The sequence below is a fragment of the Doryrhamphus excisus genome, chromosome 14 (assembly GCF_030265055.1).
Source record: "Doryrhamphus excisus isolate RoL2022-K1 chromosome 14, RoL_Dexc_1.0, whole genome shotgun sequence".
Taxonomy (NCBI): Eukaryota; Metazoa; Chordata; class Actinopteri; order Syngnathiformes; family Syngnathidae; genus Doryrhamphus; species Doryrhamphus excisus.
The window spans coordinates 18,090,960-18,109,293 of record NC_080479.1 but is presented as its reverse complement, the minus strand read 5'-3'; the positions used below and the strand labels follow the sequence as shown (position 1 = coordinate 18,109,293).

General features: G+C 33.7%; 1 protein-coding gene across 5 annotated transcripts in view; it reads left to right on the top strand.

Moving 5' to 3' along the window:
* The window catches only part of thrb (thyroid hormone receptor beta), a 58,904-nt gene that overhangs the window by 24,809 nt on the left and 15,761 nt on the right, over positions 1–18,334 (top strand). For 3 of the 5 annotated variants that reach the window (XM_058046777.1, XM_058046778.1, XM_058046779.1), the window contains 2 exons: positions 5,152–5,215; positions 8,148–8,198. In XM_058046777.1, coding sequence (XP_057902760.1) covers positions 5,209–5,215; positions 8,148–8,198 — 58 coding nt within the window. In that variant the 5' untranslated portion in view covers positions 5,152–5,208. Of the gene's footprint in view, positions 1–5,151; positions 5,216–8,147; positions 8,199–16,041; positions 17,079–18,334 lie in introns of those variants that run through there. The other 2 variants (XM_058046775.1, XM_058046776.1) reach the window with 2 other exon arrangements.

Genomic DNA, 18,334 nt, shown 5'->3' with positions numbered 1-18,334 from the left:
AGGATTGGAGCTTGTTTTGACATGGCTCGGGTTATGGCGCCCCCCAGTGGGAGGGCATAATAATAAAAATACTGCCAATGCCAACAAGCACACAAATCCAAACTTATTCAAGGTGCAGTGATACAGAAGATTCACGGTTCAATTCGATACTTGAACTGTACATGGGTGTCGGAAGTGCGGCCAACACATTCTAAAAACATAATTTAACAAGAAAACTAAAAATAATAATAAAGTGGACTGCTTGGAAAAAGCAAAAGAAAAAGTTGTACAAGTATAAATAATGTCATTTTAGTGGCATGCAGTTGAAATACAATAATAATAATAATACAAGCAGTTGATGTTTGCTAAATAACAAGCATGTATATATCTATACAATATATATATATATATATATATATATATATATATATATATATATATATATATTACTATATACATCACTATATTGACACTTACTACTAATAATGTACCTCGTACTTTGGTACGAGGTACATTATTAAAAAAAAAAACCAAAAAACAAACCTTAAACTGTATTATGGAAAGCAGGAAGTGAACAAATGTAACAGTTACTGATTGTAAAAGTACCAGATGGAGTACCATCAATATATATCACTTATATTGATGGTACTATGGTACCCATTATGTCATTGGATGGTCATATCACTTCGTACTTTGGTATGTGACAATTTTTTTTTTTTTTTTTTACAAAATTAAAAAATGTTAAATAAAAGTTTTTAAAAAATTTATTAAAAATTAAAAAATATATAAAAATTAATAAACTAAAGTAAAAAAAACACAAAAAAGCCCCTTAAATTATATTAGGAAAGCAGGAAGTGAACAAATATAACAGTTACTGATTGTAAAAGTACCAGATGGAGGGGTAGGATTTAATAAGCTTTGCTTCTTCCTACTCCTTTTGGACATGTAGAACTGGGAACTGATTATGGGATGCATTCAATTGTAATCTGATGCATGTTCAAATGAAATTAAACCATTACCATTAAAAAGAAATATACCCATGGCAAAAAAAAACAACAAAAAACACTGTTATATTTCCGCCGCAAAGCATGCTGGGTAGCTTGTGTCACTCTTTCGGCCATGTTGAGGAGTTTGTGAGAGAACTAAACCAGGAAAAGTAAACATACTCTTGATATCCCTCGTTGGATGACTTCATATTGTTGTTGCAACTGAACTACCCAGCATGCCTTGCGGGTATTTTGAAGTCACATTTCATGTTTAGCGCTTAGTTGTTGATTTATTCATTCATTCGTTCATTTTCTACCGCTTATCCTCACAAGGGTCGCAGGGAATGCTGGAGCCTATCCCAGCATGCCTTGCGGGCATTTTGAAGTTACATTTCATGTTTAGCGCTTAGTTGTTGATTTATGTGATGCGTAAACTTGGACGTGGATGTGTTGGGTTTTCTTTTTTGTGGCACCGTGAGCAAGTACGGGCCCCCATACCAAATTTTTAACTGATAATTTTTAACTAAATTTTAATATGACGAGTATATGAAAACGTTTCAGGTGTACACGCCCACTTCGGCATTAAACTCTACATTGATCAATGACTTGTTAACCAGCATTGGATTAAGTCAGCAATAAAGATGAAAAATGCAGTTTTGCACGCTGCTGATTGCTTCAGCCTGAGGGGATTTTCACTGGGACTTTGATGTCAGCTGACTGAAGTCGCGTGCCGTTCATTCGATTCCCAGTGCTATCAAAACAAGACCACTGTGTCGAGCGCTTCGACACAGACGTGCTTTTAACGGCTAAGTGTTGAACAAAGGGGCACTTTTTCTAGAGCTTGTATTGCATATTGTAGTATTTGTTGTTTGTTTATGAAATTCATCCAGCAAAAGAAGCATCAGATGTTCTTTAGTTTGAGTGAAGAGCCGTATAATTACTATCGATATATGGATATCCGTATAACAGTCAGTATCGAATATCTCTTATTAAAATATTTTTAGATAGATAATAGAAACTTTTGTATTTCATAGTCACATGACACAAGTAAAAATTTCAAGAATGTGTGTCATTTTTTTTAAATGATTTTGATGATTAGCGTTTACAGTTAATAAAAAAATATCTGCCTCATAAAACATTCCTCGACCATGATAAGTGAATTTCCACATATTAGAATTCCTTATGTACGAAATTAAATATTCCCGTAGTTGGAGCATAGAAAACCAAATAGAGTTTTAAACTTTATTAGAGTCCTGTAGACATGAAATAACACCCCTATAGTAATGTTTGTGCATGTATTACCCTAGATAGTAGACATAATAAGAGAAAATAAGAAAAAATAGCGACTCACATGTTAGTCCTGGGAGACATTTGTGTTGTTTCGGTTTCTTTACAGCAGGGGTCCCCAACCTTTTTTGGGATTTGGGTCTTTTTTTCACGGACCGGCAATGTCTGGCGGAAAAATACAGCAAATATAACATTTTTTTCGTTGAGATGAGATGGCTGTGATGGTAGTCGTTAATAAATGATTTATCATTTCAGTGCGGCCCGGTAACAAATGCGCCACAGACCGGTACCGGTCCCCGGCCCGGCGGTTGGGGACCCCTACTTTACAGTTTTATAATTAATAATGAATTTGATCTATGATTTAATTTTGACATACTGTGTAACTGATGAACACAGTGATATTTGTATTATTAATAACATTAATAATAATAATAATAACAATATATCTAATATATATTACTCACATTCATATAGATTTCACAAATAATAATAATAATAATCATTAATATAATAATATAATAATATGTTTTAATATATGTTAAATGTAAAATGTAAAATATATGTAAATGTTTTTATTCAACTCCATTTTTCTGTAAAGTGTCTTTGAGTGTTTTGAAAAGCGCTATACAAATAAAATGTATTATTATTATTAATATAATATATTCATTCATTCATTTTGTACCGCTTTTTCCTCACAAGGGTAGGGGTGGGGTGCTGGAGCCTATCCCAGCTGTCTTCAGGCGAGAGGCGGGGTACACCCTGGACTGGTGGCCAGCCAATCACAGGGCACATATAGACAAACAACCATTCACACTCACATTCATACCTATGGACAATTTGGAGTGGCTAATTAACCTAGCATGTTTTTGGAATGTGGGAGGAAACCGGAGTACCCGGAGAAAACCCACGCATGCACAGGGAGAACATGAGATATAGCCGAGGGTGGAATTGAACCCTGGTCTCCTAGCTGTGAGGTCTGCGCCCTAACCACTCGGCCGCCGTGCCGCCCCCAAAGAAATATACCCATGGCAAAAAAACAAAAACAAAAAAACACTGTTATAGTTCTGCCGCAGAGCATGCTGGGTAGCTTGTGTCACTCTTTCGGCCAACATTTTGCCGTGTTGAGGAGGTGGTGAGAGAAGTAAACCAGGAAAAGTAAACATACTCTTGACATCCCTCGTTGGATTACTTCATATTGTTGTTGCGACTGAACTACCCAGCATGCCTTGCGGGCATTTTGAAGTTGCATTTCATGTTTAGTGCTTAGTTGTTGATTTATTCATTCATTCGTTCATTAATTTTCTACCGCTTATCCTCACGAGGGTCGCGGGGAATTCTGGAGCCTGTCCCAGCATGCCTTGCGGGCATTTTGAAGTTGCATTTCATGTTTAGCGGTAGCAAATTTTTGCATTTTTTTATGTCAAATTTATGGTTCTGTGACATTCATGTGGACGACTCCGGTGAAAACTTGACCCACAATGAAGATGAGGAACATGGCTAACAAATGTTATGAGTACATAATCTACGTCTAAATGTCAGCCCTACTAGGAGTACACATTTAATCTCACATCGCAATGAATGAAAAGCAGTAAATGATCGCCTCGATTAGGATCGTGCATCAGATCAGAAGTTCTATTCTGAGTCAAAGTCAATATGTGATGCACAGACCGCGGCGCGCGTGTCGTCCCCTAATGCCTCATTTACGATTCGGCTTTGCGCAATGAAACTTGATACAGTCTAATCATCATGGTACTCCAATCACAAAAAGGTCAGCAGATGTTGTTTTCCGTCAAGATTTGAAGCCGATGGAGTCATTTGGGTGAGTCCACGGAGAGTAATAGATTACATGAAGTTGTTTTGACGCCATTGAAAAAAACGCCTGATGATCAGATCAGCGATTGCAAGGTTTCCGTTGGTGCCGGTAACGTCTGCGTCCAGCAAAACGGTGGCTATGAAAGCGAATCTGCTCCCATTTTATATCGACAGAAAAACCAAAACTGGTATGAACCGATATCCCATTTTTTTATATATATTTTAATTTATATTTATTTTAATTTATATTTTAATTTAATTTATATTTTAATTTAATTTATATTTTAAGTTTTATTTATATTTTAATTTATATTTTAATTTATATTTTAATTTAATTTAATTTATATTTATTTTATATTTATTTTACATTTATATTTATTTTACATTTATATAATTTAATTTATTTTATATTAATTTATGTTTTAATTTGTAGAAAATAACACACTTTTCCTGGATGATGTCGACAATACATTTCCCTACTTTTGCTACAAAGGTCTGCAGATTTGTTAGATTCCCATCACAAGAGCAGAGGTGTCCAAAGTGTTTTTTTTATTGAACCGTGAAGTTTTTAGGAAATAGTTATTGTTTACAGTATTCTTATATATCTTAGAAATGAGTAAAATTAACAGTAACTATGAAAATAATGTATAAAGTATTTTTTATTAATTACTAATGTTATCAAAATATTTAAATATGTACAAATGTTAAAAATAATATTTAAATATTAATATAATATAGATAGTATTTTTTATGAAAAAAATTGTTATTTAAAAAAATGTAATACTGTGTTTATTAAAGGGAAGACAAAAAAAAAATCACGGCCCTGTGTGAAAAAGTGATTGTTATAAAGCCATGTCTAAAGCTTTGGGACTCCAGCAAACCACAGTGAGAGCTGTTATACACAAATGGAGAAACCTAGTGGTGAACCTTCCCAGGAAAGTCCGGGGTAGGATTTAATAAGCTTTGCTTCTTCCTACTCCTTTTGGACATGTGGAACTGTGAACTGATTATGTGATGCATTCAATTGTAATCTGATGCATGTTCAAATGAAATTAAACCATTAGCATTACTATTTGTGTTTAACCAGGTTGGTGGCTGGGTAGCCCCGAAGATGACGACGTCTTGCCCTTGAATCCCCAGCAGTATGTCAGGTAAGACATATCATCATGTAATATGCAAGCACACAACCACACTCACACGCTGCATGGGATTTCACCAGCAGCCATTTAAGTTGCATGATTCTGTGTGTGCCTGGTAATTACGGCACAAAGGGCGGGTCCGCAGCACCTGGATGTGTGTCATCGGAGCACAAGACTCAGAGAGAGTTCTTGGAATAGGGAAAAAGTCGTGAACTGGAGCTCCAAAGTTGCCAAAGCAGAGCCACTTGAAGCTGAAACAGGAGCCTTTGAGCCGCCGTGGCTGCGGGAATTGAGTTTCACTCTGTGGAAGAAGCCAGAAAAGGACCAGAGAACGGGGACCGGCAATCCGAAGACAAGCCAGCGTTGACTTCAATCCTTCGATATTGAGGTCGCTGGTGCAGAAGCGGCAGATGAATTCCAGGAATTGGAGTTCTATGAAAAACAGCTGGAAGTCTGTCGGCTCATTGTGGTTGCTGTGGGTGTCGAGGCACGATGGATCCACGTGCAATAACCCGAGGGATAGATGCAGGCAGCCAAACTCAATCACTGCTTTATTCTGAATATAGCAACAACATAAATTCAAGAAGCAGTGACAACTGGCAACAAAATATAACACACATACACGACGCAAAAATATGATAGAGCACAGAGGAAAACTTGATACATTAGAAACAAAAGGACAAAAAGCATTTTTTGCATTTTTATTATTATTTTTAGACGTACAAAGAGGTGATGATGCAACTCCACAATATTTGATGCAGTTTTAAGCCGAAAAAAAAACAACCACAAGTTGACAGAAGTGCATTTTATAAGAACTCGACCTACATCTCACCCAGGCATCTCGCTGCGTTATGCATTGAAGGGAAGTTTTTAATGTATTTTAATATTCTAACTTTATGCTAAAAAAATATATATTTTTTGTGACTTAATTTCCATATTATTTTGATTTTATTCTCGTTAAGCTAACTTTTCTGAAAATATTTTTTATTCATTGTTTGTTTGTTTTTCATACATTTATGACTTTTTTCATAAATATTTCAACTTTATGCAACTAAAACAGGGGTGGGCAAACTACGGCCCGGGGGCCACATCCGGCCCGCCAAGTGTTTGAATACGGCCCATCCGTTCTTTCCAAAGTATTTCATTTAAACTCAACATACGAACTGGCATCATGGCTTGAGCCAACCTTTTGATGGTTTTATCAATTTTGTTATTTGATGTGGTCTGTTGTTTACATAGTGCTCCTGAAAAAAGGGACACAAGCATAATGATGATAATAATAATAATAATAATACATTTTAAAATATTAAAATATAAAATATTAAAATATAAAATATTAAAATATTAAAATATAAAATATTTAAATAAAAATATTTAAATGTAAAATATTTAAATATAAATATAAAATAATAAATAATAATAGCAGATTGCATGACACTTTTACAGATACAATAATACCAGGTGGACTGTTACGTGTAAAATATATAGTCTGCCCCCCCCCCCCCCCCCCGTTTTGTTAAATCAATGCGGCCCGCGAGTCAAAAAGTTTGCCCACCCCTGAACTAAAAGTACTTTTTTTCCTCGTAATATTTTTTTAAATTATTATTATTTATTTATTATTATATTATTATTATTTTTGTAATTTTTTTGTTACAATATGACTTTTTCATCATAATATTTTAACTTCATTGTTGTCAAATGACAGCTGTTTTCAACAACATTTCAACTTGCTTCTCATAATTATGACTTCATTCTAAGGCTGTTAAATGATTATTCAGTTTTTAAATGAATTAATCCCGAATAATCACCACTAGCCCACTATGTGTGACATGAGGCCATTTTTACTGGATTTAAATGTACTCGTTTTCTGCGTATTTTCCAGCAAACAGTGGGGCAAATTCCGTTATTTTTACTGTAGACTGGAAACATTTGGGTTTGACACCAAAAGAGGAACATGAGAAAAAAGAGCAACATTGACTGATAAGAATATCCATTTCAGGTTTTTCTTTTGCTTTCTGTTTTACACAAGCATACGCATTAGTAGTATTCTGTTGTGATGCATGAATTACACTGAACAATATAATGTAGTTCATGAAAGAAATTACTTTATCATTAATGCTTTATTTTTGACAGCCCTAGTTAATTCCCATAATATTTAGACTTTGTTTTAAAAATGACAAATGTACTCATTGTTCTGTTTGTTTCTTTTTATGAAATTTAAGCTACTAAAATGAGTTTTCCTCATAATATTACTACATTATTCTCATAAAATACCAACTCGTTCCATGTAAGATTACTTTTTTTCTCTTTATAGTTTGACTTGATTGTTGTAAAAATTACTGCTGATCTTTCCATTTATGCTGTTATTTTGTTTTCTTTTTATTACATTTTATTTTTAGAATGCATATTAACAATTAAATGTGTTTATTTATTTTAAATTTAATTTAATTTAATTTAATTTAATTTAATTTAATTTAATTTAATTTAATTTAATTTAATTTAATTTAATTTAATTTAATTTAATTTAATTTTATTTTATTTTATTTCATTTTATTTTATTTTATTTTATTTTATTTTATTTTATTTTATTTTATTTTATTTTATTTTATTTTATTTTATTTTATTTTATTTTATTTTATTTTATTTTATTTTATTTTATTCATAATTGCATTACATTGCATTACATTACATTACATTACTGTTGTAAGTTCCATTTATTTACCTTATAATTAAGCTGAAGGCTGAGGTCCAGCGCCACCCGCCCCCATGGCAAAACATTTGGTTTCGTCCACATCCACATCCGCCTGTAGAGGGCGCCCGTCTGCCATGTGCTGACTGACTCCATGAGGATTTGGTCAGCGCTGAGCACTGGAATGATACAACAAGTGGGCTATTTAGTTAGGCCATACAATAACCCAGACTTATTTTTTGTGATGTGTTTCAGACTCCGCTGAAAATTACTCCCCCCGCTGGACAGATGAGGCCCTTCAGAATGGTGAGACTTAAACTTTTGTTTATTAAAATTGGTGTTTGGATAGTGATGGTGACAGTGTCGACAGTAGGAGTGTGACAATATCGTACATACGTTCGCTATAAACCGCAGTCTGGCCTCTCTGACTTTATCTCCTGATCCTATCCATCCTGGTCACTCCCGATGAGAACCTCAGAATCCTCATCTCTGTTACCTCCAGTGGCACTGGCAGTCTAAAAGTCAAGAGTGTGGATACATTTGGGGTTTTACGGTACTGATGATAGACGCGGGTATGCTGGAGCCTATCCCAGCTGACTTTGGGCCAGAAGCGGGGTACACTCTGGACATGTTGCCAGCCAATCACAGGGCACATATAGACAAACAACCATTCACACTAACATTCATACCTATGGACAATTTGGAGTCGACAATTAACCTAGCATGTTTTTGGAATGTCAAGCGGAGAATCGAACCTAGGTCTTCCCGATCTTCTCCTAACTGTGTGGCCTACATGCTAACCACTCGGACACCATTCAGCCCCGGATCGGCTTCTCATACGTTGTACTTTAAAGATGGGATAATATCGGCTTCCGCCACAAGATCCGGCCGATCCGGTTGCCGTATCACGTTTGTAAGTGATCCACACTCCAACATGGTAGGTGCAGTAGTGAGACTAGTGGCCGGCTGCCACACGACACCACCGCGCAGACATGTCCATGGTGTCCCGTGGGGAAGTCAGTTCCAATTTTGACGTTGGGTAACCCGTAGCTCATCTGTTACGGAGTGTGAATGGAAGCTAGCGGAGTTAGCTTAGTGTAGCAGTGCTGCTGTGTGTGTGTGTATGTATGTGTGCGACTTTTACTGCTGTATTGTAAGGACCATAGTTCAATACCCAGTGACGACTTACAGGTTTTGAGTAGAAAAAAGACGATATGCGCGTTTATTGTTGCACCAGCTTGTATCAATATTAAATTTACGGCCTTCAAAATAAGGGTATCATGAAAATATCTTGCATTAATAACGCATTGCAGTTACATCTCTGACTATATCTTCCTTCATCGCAACCACTGGCGTTACAGTTTCGGTAAGATTTCGGGAACATTAAATCACACAAATTCATGTTTTTAACAAAAGCTGCTTATTATTATTATTATTATTATTATTTTTAAAAGGACTATTAAAAATCAGATTGGTTCGGATTTCTGGGCCTGTAATTTCCTATAATATTATAATCACTCAAATGATAAAGTAATGTGATTAATAGGTTTTAAATTAATTAATCATGATTAATCACCATTAGCAACTACTAACTACTACTACTACTACCATTTTATGTTATTCTTTATCCTGTTTATTCACACACACACACACACACACACACACACACACACACACACACACACACACTATAAAGCCGTTTTTGTGATGTTCGGCATGTCCCTGAATGCATCTCGCGTTCTTGTAATGAGAATGAGGAAGCGCCGTCCCACGATGAACGGTACATACATACATAAATACATAAGAATAATATAAGAATAAGAATAATATTCAATTTTCAGTTATAACATTTCATAACAACGTAATCAAAAAATGAAAACTTTTCTTTGCTTTGTTTCTCATAATATTACAACTTTCAAAATGTGTGAATATACATATATATATATATATATTTTTTTTTAATTGCAACTGTAGGATACTAAAATGACATGGGGTTCCTTATGATTTTTCATTATTCTTTGAAATTTGCAACTTTTTTAACATTTTCAAACTATTTCAACTTTTTTTTCTTATAAATTATTATATATTTTTTTCTTATAAATAACTTTCCCCTCAGTAATGTCAAAAATATTACAGCTTTATTCATTCTCATAATATTATGACTACAAAAAGATTTTTTTCCTTTGATAATTCAATGTTCTTTATGTAATCAGCTTTGTTATTTGTCGAATTTATATTATGATGTTTATCAGACATTGTTGTTAGATAAAAATATTTTTTCCTCGTAATATTTTGACTATAATATTTAACAAAAAAACAAAAAAACAAAAAAACCAAAACAGCAACAAAAAAACAAAACAGCAAAACTGAAAAAAAAATCAGCATTATTTTTTTTTCAGTTTTGCTTTTTTGTCTTCTTGTTAAGTTTTTACACTTTAAAATGTGCTTTGCGGGCCGTAAACGGAACCATCGACCAGACTTTGGACACCCCTGCCTTAACCCTTTAGCAAAGTTTGCCTTCTGTCGTTCCCCTAAGCTTCCCCTGACCTCCAAGGGGAAAAGTGTCCTCCTCAGGTAACAAAGAGTAGCTCAGGACATCTGGCTTAGGACGTCAGGTCAGCGGAGGCCCCGGGTCGAGAGATTCCTCACATCCAAAAATTGTTCATGACCGGCTTTGAACCCCCTAAGGCCTAAAGTACTCAGCAAGCATGAAAGGAGAAGAATTGATCTGCGTGAGCACCTGCTCACGGGCCACTCGGGCAAAGGTAGCGCCGACAGAGGTGTTGGTTCCCGATGGCGAAGGCAGGACGGATAGCAAATAATAAAGTCCTGTCACATGCTGGAGATCTTTCTGTGGAATATTGTGGAATATTCGGGAATATAAATTTTTCTTTCCAACGCTATTAATAATGTGGGTAAGTGTATTTACTTATTTATTTTAGCATCTAAGTACAGTATGTGTTATTATGCGTTCAAATGTTTTTGTCAGGTTGAGTAAATAATAATAATAGAGGGTTAATGACATTTTTGCAAACAATTTAATAGTGATGCCCTGTATTCTTAAGGAAATACAATATATTATTTTCAATAGATATGTTTATGTATAAATGTTTATGTTATGTTATGTTTATTTTTAAAACTTTGTTGTATTTTGTATATATTTAGATGTGTATATATATATGTGTATATATATACATACATAAATATATATATATATATATATGCGAGTGTGTAGCAAGTGGCTGTGATATATATATATGTATATATAATATGTGTATATATATGTATGTGTATATATACGTATATATATGTGTGTGTATATATGTATATATGTGTGTATATATGTATGTTTTAAAAATGTTTTTGTATTTTTGTATATATTTAGATTTTTTATATATATATAAAATCTAAATATATAGAAAAATACATATATATATATGTGAGTGTGTAGCAAATATATATATACATAATATGTGTGTATATATATGTGTGTATATATAATATATATATGTATGTGTATATATATGTGTGTGTATATATACATATACATGTATATATATGTGTGTATATATGTATGTTTATTTTAAAAAATTGTTTTATATTTTTGTATATATTTAGATTTTATATATATATATATAAAATCTAAATATATACAAAATACATATATATATGTGAGTGTGTAGCAAGTATATATATACATATATGTGTGTATATGTATATATATGTGTGTATGTGTATATATATGTGTGTGTGTGTATAGTATATAGTACATAGAGTATCCACTTTTTCTACTGTCTACTTTGAAAACAAAGTAGCTTGAAAACTTTGAACAACTTTGAAAATGTTTAGCCTTTTAATATTAAAGGAAAAAAAAGAAGACTAATGTAAATTTCCGTTTGATGGTGGGGGGGAGGGGGGTATAGCTAAGAATTTTAAAAAAAAAACAGCATTAGGGTCCACCACCTAGACAACAGATTGTTTCGGTATGGAATCCCACTGTCTGATAAACGCTTAATAATATAACATGCCGTCTCCGCTCCAAACAAGATTAGTACATGTCAAGGACGTCACCTCATTGAAAAGTTAAACTGGTATCAAGCCTTCTTTGCACACAGATTTGCCTCAAAGGGCCTGCCTGACAGCAGCTGTTCCGGGTTAATCACAGCCACTTGCTACACACTCACACTGATCTTCAGCCGAGAAGTCAATAATTCCTTTATGGCTTCTGTAATACGCATAGACTTGGACTTCAAGTTCACAATCACTATTAGTACATTTACAGAGCATCATAAATATCATATTTGCTATGCTAACATTAAACAAATTAAACTCATCACACAGCAACTTAACATGCATGTTGATATTTACGCTTAGTAGGCAGACGCTCGGCATATTTGCACGCTAACTGGGAAATGTACGCGAACCGAGGCAACATTTTTTACCTTAACCAACCTTTTGATATTTTAAAAATGGAGGCGAGCAATCGGCACACACATTAAACTCATCACACAGCAACTTAACACGCATGTTAATGTTTACGCTTTACTGGGCATGCCCCATTGACTATTCTGTTTGATTATATGTAGACAAGAGATTGGAACATTCCTTTCCATGTTTACGATTGTTTTCGGAAAAGTAATTCGGAAAGATTCCATTCGGAAAGAGGAAAAACTATTAGTACTAATCACTATTAGTACCTTTACAGATCATCATAAATGTCATATTTGCTATGCTAACATTAAACACATTAAACTCATCACACAGCAACTTAACACGCATGTTGATATTTACGCTTAGTGGGCAGACGCTCGGCATATTTGCACGCTAACTGGGAAATGTACGCGAACCGAGGCAAAATGTTCCACATTTTCGACCTTAACCGAACTTTCAACGTTTTAAAAATGGAGGCAAGCAATCAGCACACACATTAAACTCATCACACAGCAACTTAACACGCATGTTGATGTTTACGCTTTACTGGGCATGCCCCATTTACTATTCTGTTTGATTATAGCGCCGCATGTAGACAAGAGATTGGAATATTCCTTTCCATGTATACCATTGTTTACGGAAAAGTCATTCGGAAAGATTCCATTCGGAAAGAGGAAAAACTATTAAACAAAGCAAACTATTATGCATCCCATAATCAGTTCCCAGTTCCACATGTCCAAAAGGAGTAGGAAGAAGCAAAGCTTATTAAATCTGGTACTTTTACAATCAGTAACTGTTACATTTGTTCACTTCCTGCTTTCTATAGTACAGTTTAAGGTTTTTTCGTTTTGTTTTGTTTTTGTTTTTTTTCATAATGTACCTCATACCGAAGTCCATTCCATAGTTTGATTCCACATACTGAAATTCTATGACTTTTTAACGTAGTCCTAGCATAGAAGTGTTTCAAATGTACTTCTTCCCTGAGATCATATTTCTCCTCTCTTGTAGAGAAGTATTGGATGACATTTTTAGCTAATTGGTTATTTTTAGCCTTATGCATTATTTTAGCTGTTTGAAGATGAGCTATATCAGCAAGTTGAAGTATTTGTGATTTTAGAAATAAGGAGTTAGTATGTTCTCTGTAGGCGGCATTCTGAATTATCCTGACTGACCTTTTTTGCAGTACATTTAGCGAGTGAGGATTGCTTTTATAGTTATTAGCCCATAATTAGCCTATAAAACCATATTTCCACACAATAAGTAAGATATGGTAGAACCAGGGATCAATAAAGAGTGTGGAGTGATTTCTGATTGAGAACAAATTTTGCTTTGTTCCAATACTGAAATATTTCTGTTGTATATTTGTAATATGAGGTTTCCAGCTCATATTTTTACGCGGCAAGCAGAAGGAAACAAATGTTCTTAGGAACCCAAATGATCTGTACTTCATCATAATCTGAGAAAGAATATTGATTGTCTCCAGCATGCAGACGACTAGCGATGCTGGCTTCAGATCAGTACAAACAGCAGGGTTTTCCGGTTTTCCAAGTTCACCATGTGCTCAGACTCATCTACTTGTTGTTGTTGTTGTCGTCCCAACTTGATGATCCATGTAGGCGTGGAGATGTTGCTGCTGCTGTTTTTCGCAAACCTAAGACGATAAGAGCCGTCTGACGGATCAATTCTTTCTCCAACTGGGCTAGCAAAGCAATTAGAGCTTTAAGTTAGCGGTCTTTTTTGAAGATGATGTTGAAAAAAAAGTCAGTCGTTATCACATGACCACACACCTTCAATGTTGCTCTATGGAACTAACATGGAAATATATAAGTAGAAATATATAAGTAGAGGCTAGCAAAATTAGCAAAAATCCTTTTCATTGTACGTTTTCAATGTAGAATGGTGGTCTTAATGTCTTATATTTGTATTTCACTTAGTTCATTTAGCTAATTTTATGCTTGAAAAATGTTTAATTGGGGGAAAATATGTACATTTGCCGATGCATGCATCTGTTTTTGACTATTAGTCATATAAGTATATGTGTATATGTAAATGTATACATATATACAATAGGTACTTGAAAACCACCAGTGATTATTATTATTATTTTTTTTTTTTTTAAATAAATTCATTTGTGAAAAACCATGATAGAGTGAGGGATTTAAAGAGGGATGACAGTAATTAGTTAGTTCCTAGACCAGTGGTGTCCAAAGTGCGGCTTTTGGGACCATTTGCTTATTTTTGGGTTTTTTTTTTGTTTGCCTGCGGCACATAAAAATAAATAAAAATATAATATGACAAGAAAACACAGCAAAAATATGAAAATCAGCAGGAATTTTACAAGAATAGAGTCAATAAATAAATAAATAAATTCAAAATAAAAATAAAGTAAAAAACGAGAACTATTACAAGAAAAAATCTATGAAAGTCATATCATCATATCATGAGGAAAAATAAAAATGTAATAAATGACGAAAATGAAATGAAAAAACTAAATGTAATTAATGAAATAAAGAGTTACCGTTGTTAACGTTGTTAATTCTTGACAGACCCAAATCTCAAAAATAATGCAAAAAGTATATGATGTACGTATAATACGGTAAATATTATGCATAATAATGGCAATAAGTGCTGGAAACCAGTGAAATAGAATGCAAATGGGAAATAATGTATTATATAATTATAGATTACATAGTATGACTCAATTAAAATAACTCTTAAAATGTGAAAAATTATCAAAAGTTATCAAAAGAAACATGCAAAAACCTTCCCAGTCATGATCTCCTAGTCTGAATTAAATTCCTGAAATCACATAAATTAATTTTTACACCATATAGCATGAAGATGGATTTTTTCCTATGTGTCCCTTTCTGAAAAGTTATTAAAATCTATTCGCAGACCGAGGATCGTACTAGCAACCATGACGTTTGGGGTTTCAGAATACTGAATTCTATAAAAGGTGACAGTTTAAAAAAAGTCCTGAAAGATGGTCTGCATGTCCTAAATGAGATGAACATTTTGATGTCGGAATGGTTTGGAAACGTCTGAAAACGTGGGCGTTGGAATTGAAAATGTTGCCGTGTAAAAAATGGAAAATTATTGAAATGTAGAAATATTAGGGCTGTCGAATTGTTGCCATTTTAATTCAAATTAATCCATTTTCTAATTAACTCATTTAATCCCAGCCTTTTTTCAAAAGCTGTCTAATCTTTGTAAATGTTCTTTTCATAAAATAAATAAATAGGTAAATAAATAATAATGATAATTACTATTGTTACTATAGTAATAATAATTACTATTATTATTATTACATTTTTTTAATAATATAATTACTATTATTATTATTTTATTCCCATAATATTAGAACTTTTTGCCAACCTAATATTACAAAAATTACAACTTTATTTTGCTCTGTTTATTTCATATACTATTATGAGTTTTTAAAAATAATATTTTATGTTTACCAGTTCATTCTGTAAAACCTAAATTTTATTTCAATCACATTCCTGCTGTTTTTTCATTTATTTTGTTTTCATTTTCAATTATTTTATTACATCCTTCTTGTAAATGTTATTTGTGTAATTATGACATTATTCCCGTAATGTTTTGACTTTATTTTCGCAACATAACTTTTTCCGCAATCACCTTTTTTGTTTGGTTCTCATAATATTACCACTTTTTTTTCTTTAATATTTCAACTTTACGCTACTTTTTAATAGTATGGTGTAATTGTTGTAGAATTATTGCTTTTTCCCGTTGCACAAATTTTTTTTCTTGTAAAATTACTGCAGGTATTTGCTGTTGTTTTTTTGTTTACTTTTTAAATAATATTTTTAGAATGTGCCGTGGACTAATAAAAAAAAGAGCAGCAATGGGGCCGCACTTTGAACACCCCAACAGCTGGAGTTCATTATTCTTAAAGAGTAATAATTCCGTCGGAAATTCAGGAACGTTTTACCTCATTTCTTACATCAGAATCCTTGTTAACGGCTTTGCCGTTTTCTGGAAGGTGGCTTTCTTTAGACGCGCTTTCCACTGGCTTGACGTTATTAGCGGGCATTTGCCACAGGTGCGACGGGCGAGGTCCTAATCTGTGACATCGCCGCGGTCCGCGGCACATCCAGGATTTGCAAGAGTGTAAGATTAGGGCTCGCTACGTCGTCATAAATCTCTGCGTCTCAATCCAGCCGTGGGGCGGCGGGTGGGCAGTCGCTTTGCTGTCGTCTGTGACTTCAAAAGTGGACATTCAGCTTAGTTTCTTTGTTGCTTCGGGTTCAGAGTTGGCATTTTTCCAGACCGCTATATTTTTCTAAATTTTTTGGAGATTCGATTTTTAATTTTAATTCATTTTAATTAATTTTTATTAATTTAATTTAAATTAATTTTCAAGTAAATTCATTAGTATCTGTTTTTTTGTGGTGATGAATTATTGCATAGCCGACATGTACGAGATGTCTCACGCCGTGGTCGGAGATTACGGCATTCAGGCTGGCGGAGAACACTGTCTGTATCAAGGTGAAGGACTCGGGTACGGGCACTGTGAACCCCAACCGTTGCACCATCCGCCGTGCGGGGATCAGTCTTGGCCGTCGGGTCAGCACTACGCTTGTTTGCACGGCGGCGCCCCTTCTGCTTTCAAGGGGGACTTCTGCAGCATGGAGGTTCCGCTAAATCCTTTCCATTTTCACCCGGAATATTTTCCGGACATGAAATCCGACCTCTCGCACCTACAATGGATAGAAGGATCCCACAAGAAAGGTAGGAAATATACCTGGAATACTGATTTGAAGTATAGTTTGTGTAATTTATTTTTTTTGGAAAAATTAGGCACGACTCCTCGATCAATGAATCAATGATGTCTGGGACTAAATCCAAGTCTGACGCCGTCATATGGCGGGGGTTCTTTTATTGATTGGATGGTTATTGATTGGCGACAGAAGGCTCATCATCGCCTCGCCACAAAACAATATTGATCGGACTCTTAACCGTTTGTAACTTCCACCATTCATAACGTCCAACGTACTCAACTGAATCCCAGCATGGAACACAATGTATGAGCCTTATTGGTTATTATTATGGTACATTATTATTATTTATTATTACATTATTACATTATGTATTTCATGAAACAGCCTGCATTTCAGCTTCGTAATATAGGTGAAAAAGCCCATCATTAGTATCAACTTTTTTCTCGTTAAATAATGTTTTTTGCAATATTTTTTTCCATTTTTGCTGTTTTTTTTTTTTCAAAATAATTCAAAATTTTCAGTTTTTTTCTTCTTTTAAAAAAAAATTCTCATAATATTTTATTTATACTTTTTGGGGGCCTTTTTTGTTTTGTCTCTAATTATATTTTGATACATATTTTTTCAGTAATTTGTCAACTTTATGCTTTTTTTTTTTTGCTTATGACAACTTTTCACACTTGATAATTGACTCTGTTGAATGCACGGGACCCTGTCTGTGTTGTCATGGTAACTGCTCAAAGCAAAGATCAAAACATTTTCATCTTACCAACATCATAAATGTATAATTAAACAGTTCTTGATTTGGAGAATTACGCAAGGAAATAAAAGAAATAAAAGCTGCAGTTTTACAAGAATAAAATCAAAATATTGAGAGAAAAGTTACTTTAAGGGAAAAAATAGGCAATTTTACAAGAATAAAATCAAAATATTGAGAGAAAATTTTTTTACTTTAATGGAAAAAATAGACAATTTTACAAGAATAAAATTAAAATATTGAGAGAAAAAAATTACTTTAAGGGAAAAAATAGGCAATTTTACAAGAATAAAATTAAAATATTGAGAGAAAAAAAGTGTACTTTAATGGAAAAAATGGGCAATTTTACAAGAATAAAAATCAAAATATTGAGAGAAAAAAATTAACTTTAAGGGAAAAAATAGGTAAGTTTACAAGAATAAAATCAAAATATTGAGAGAAAAAAAATACTTTAAGGGAAAAAATTGGTCATTTTACAAGAATAAAATCAAAATATTGAGAGAAAAAAAATG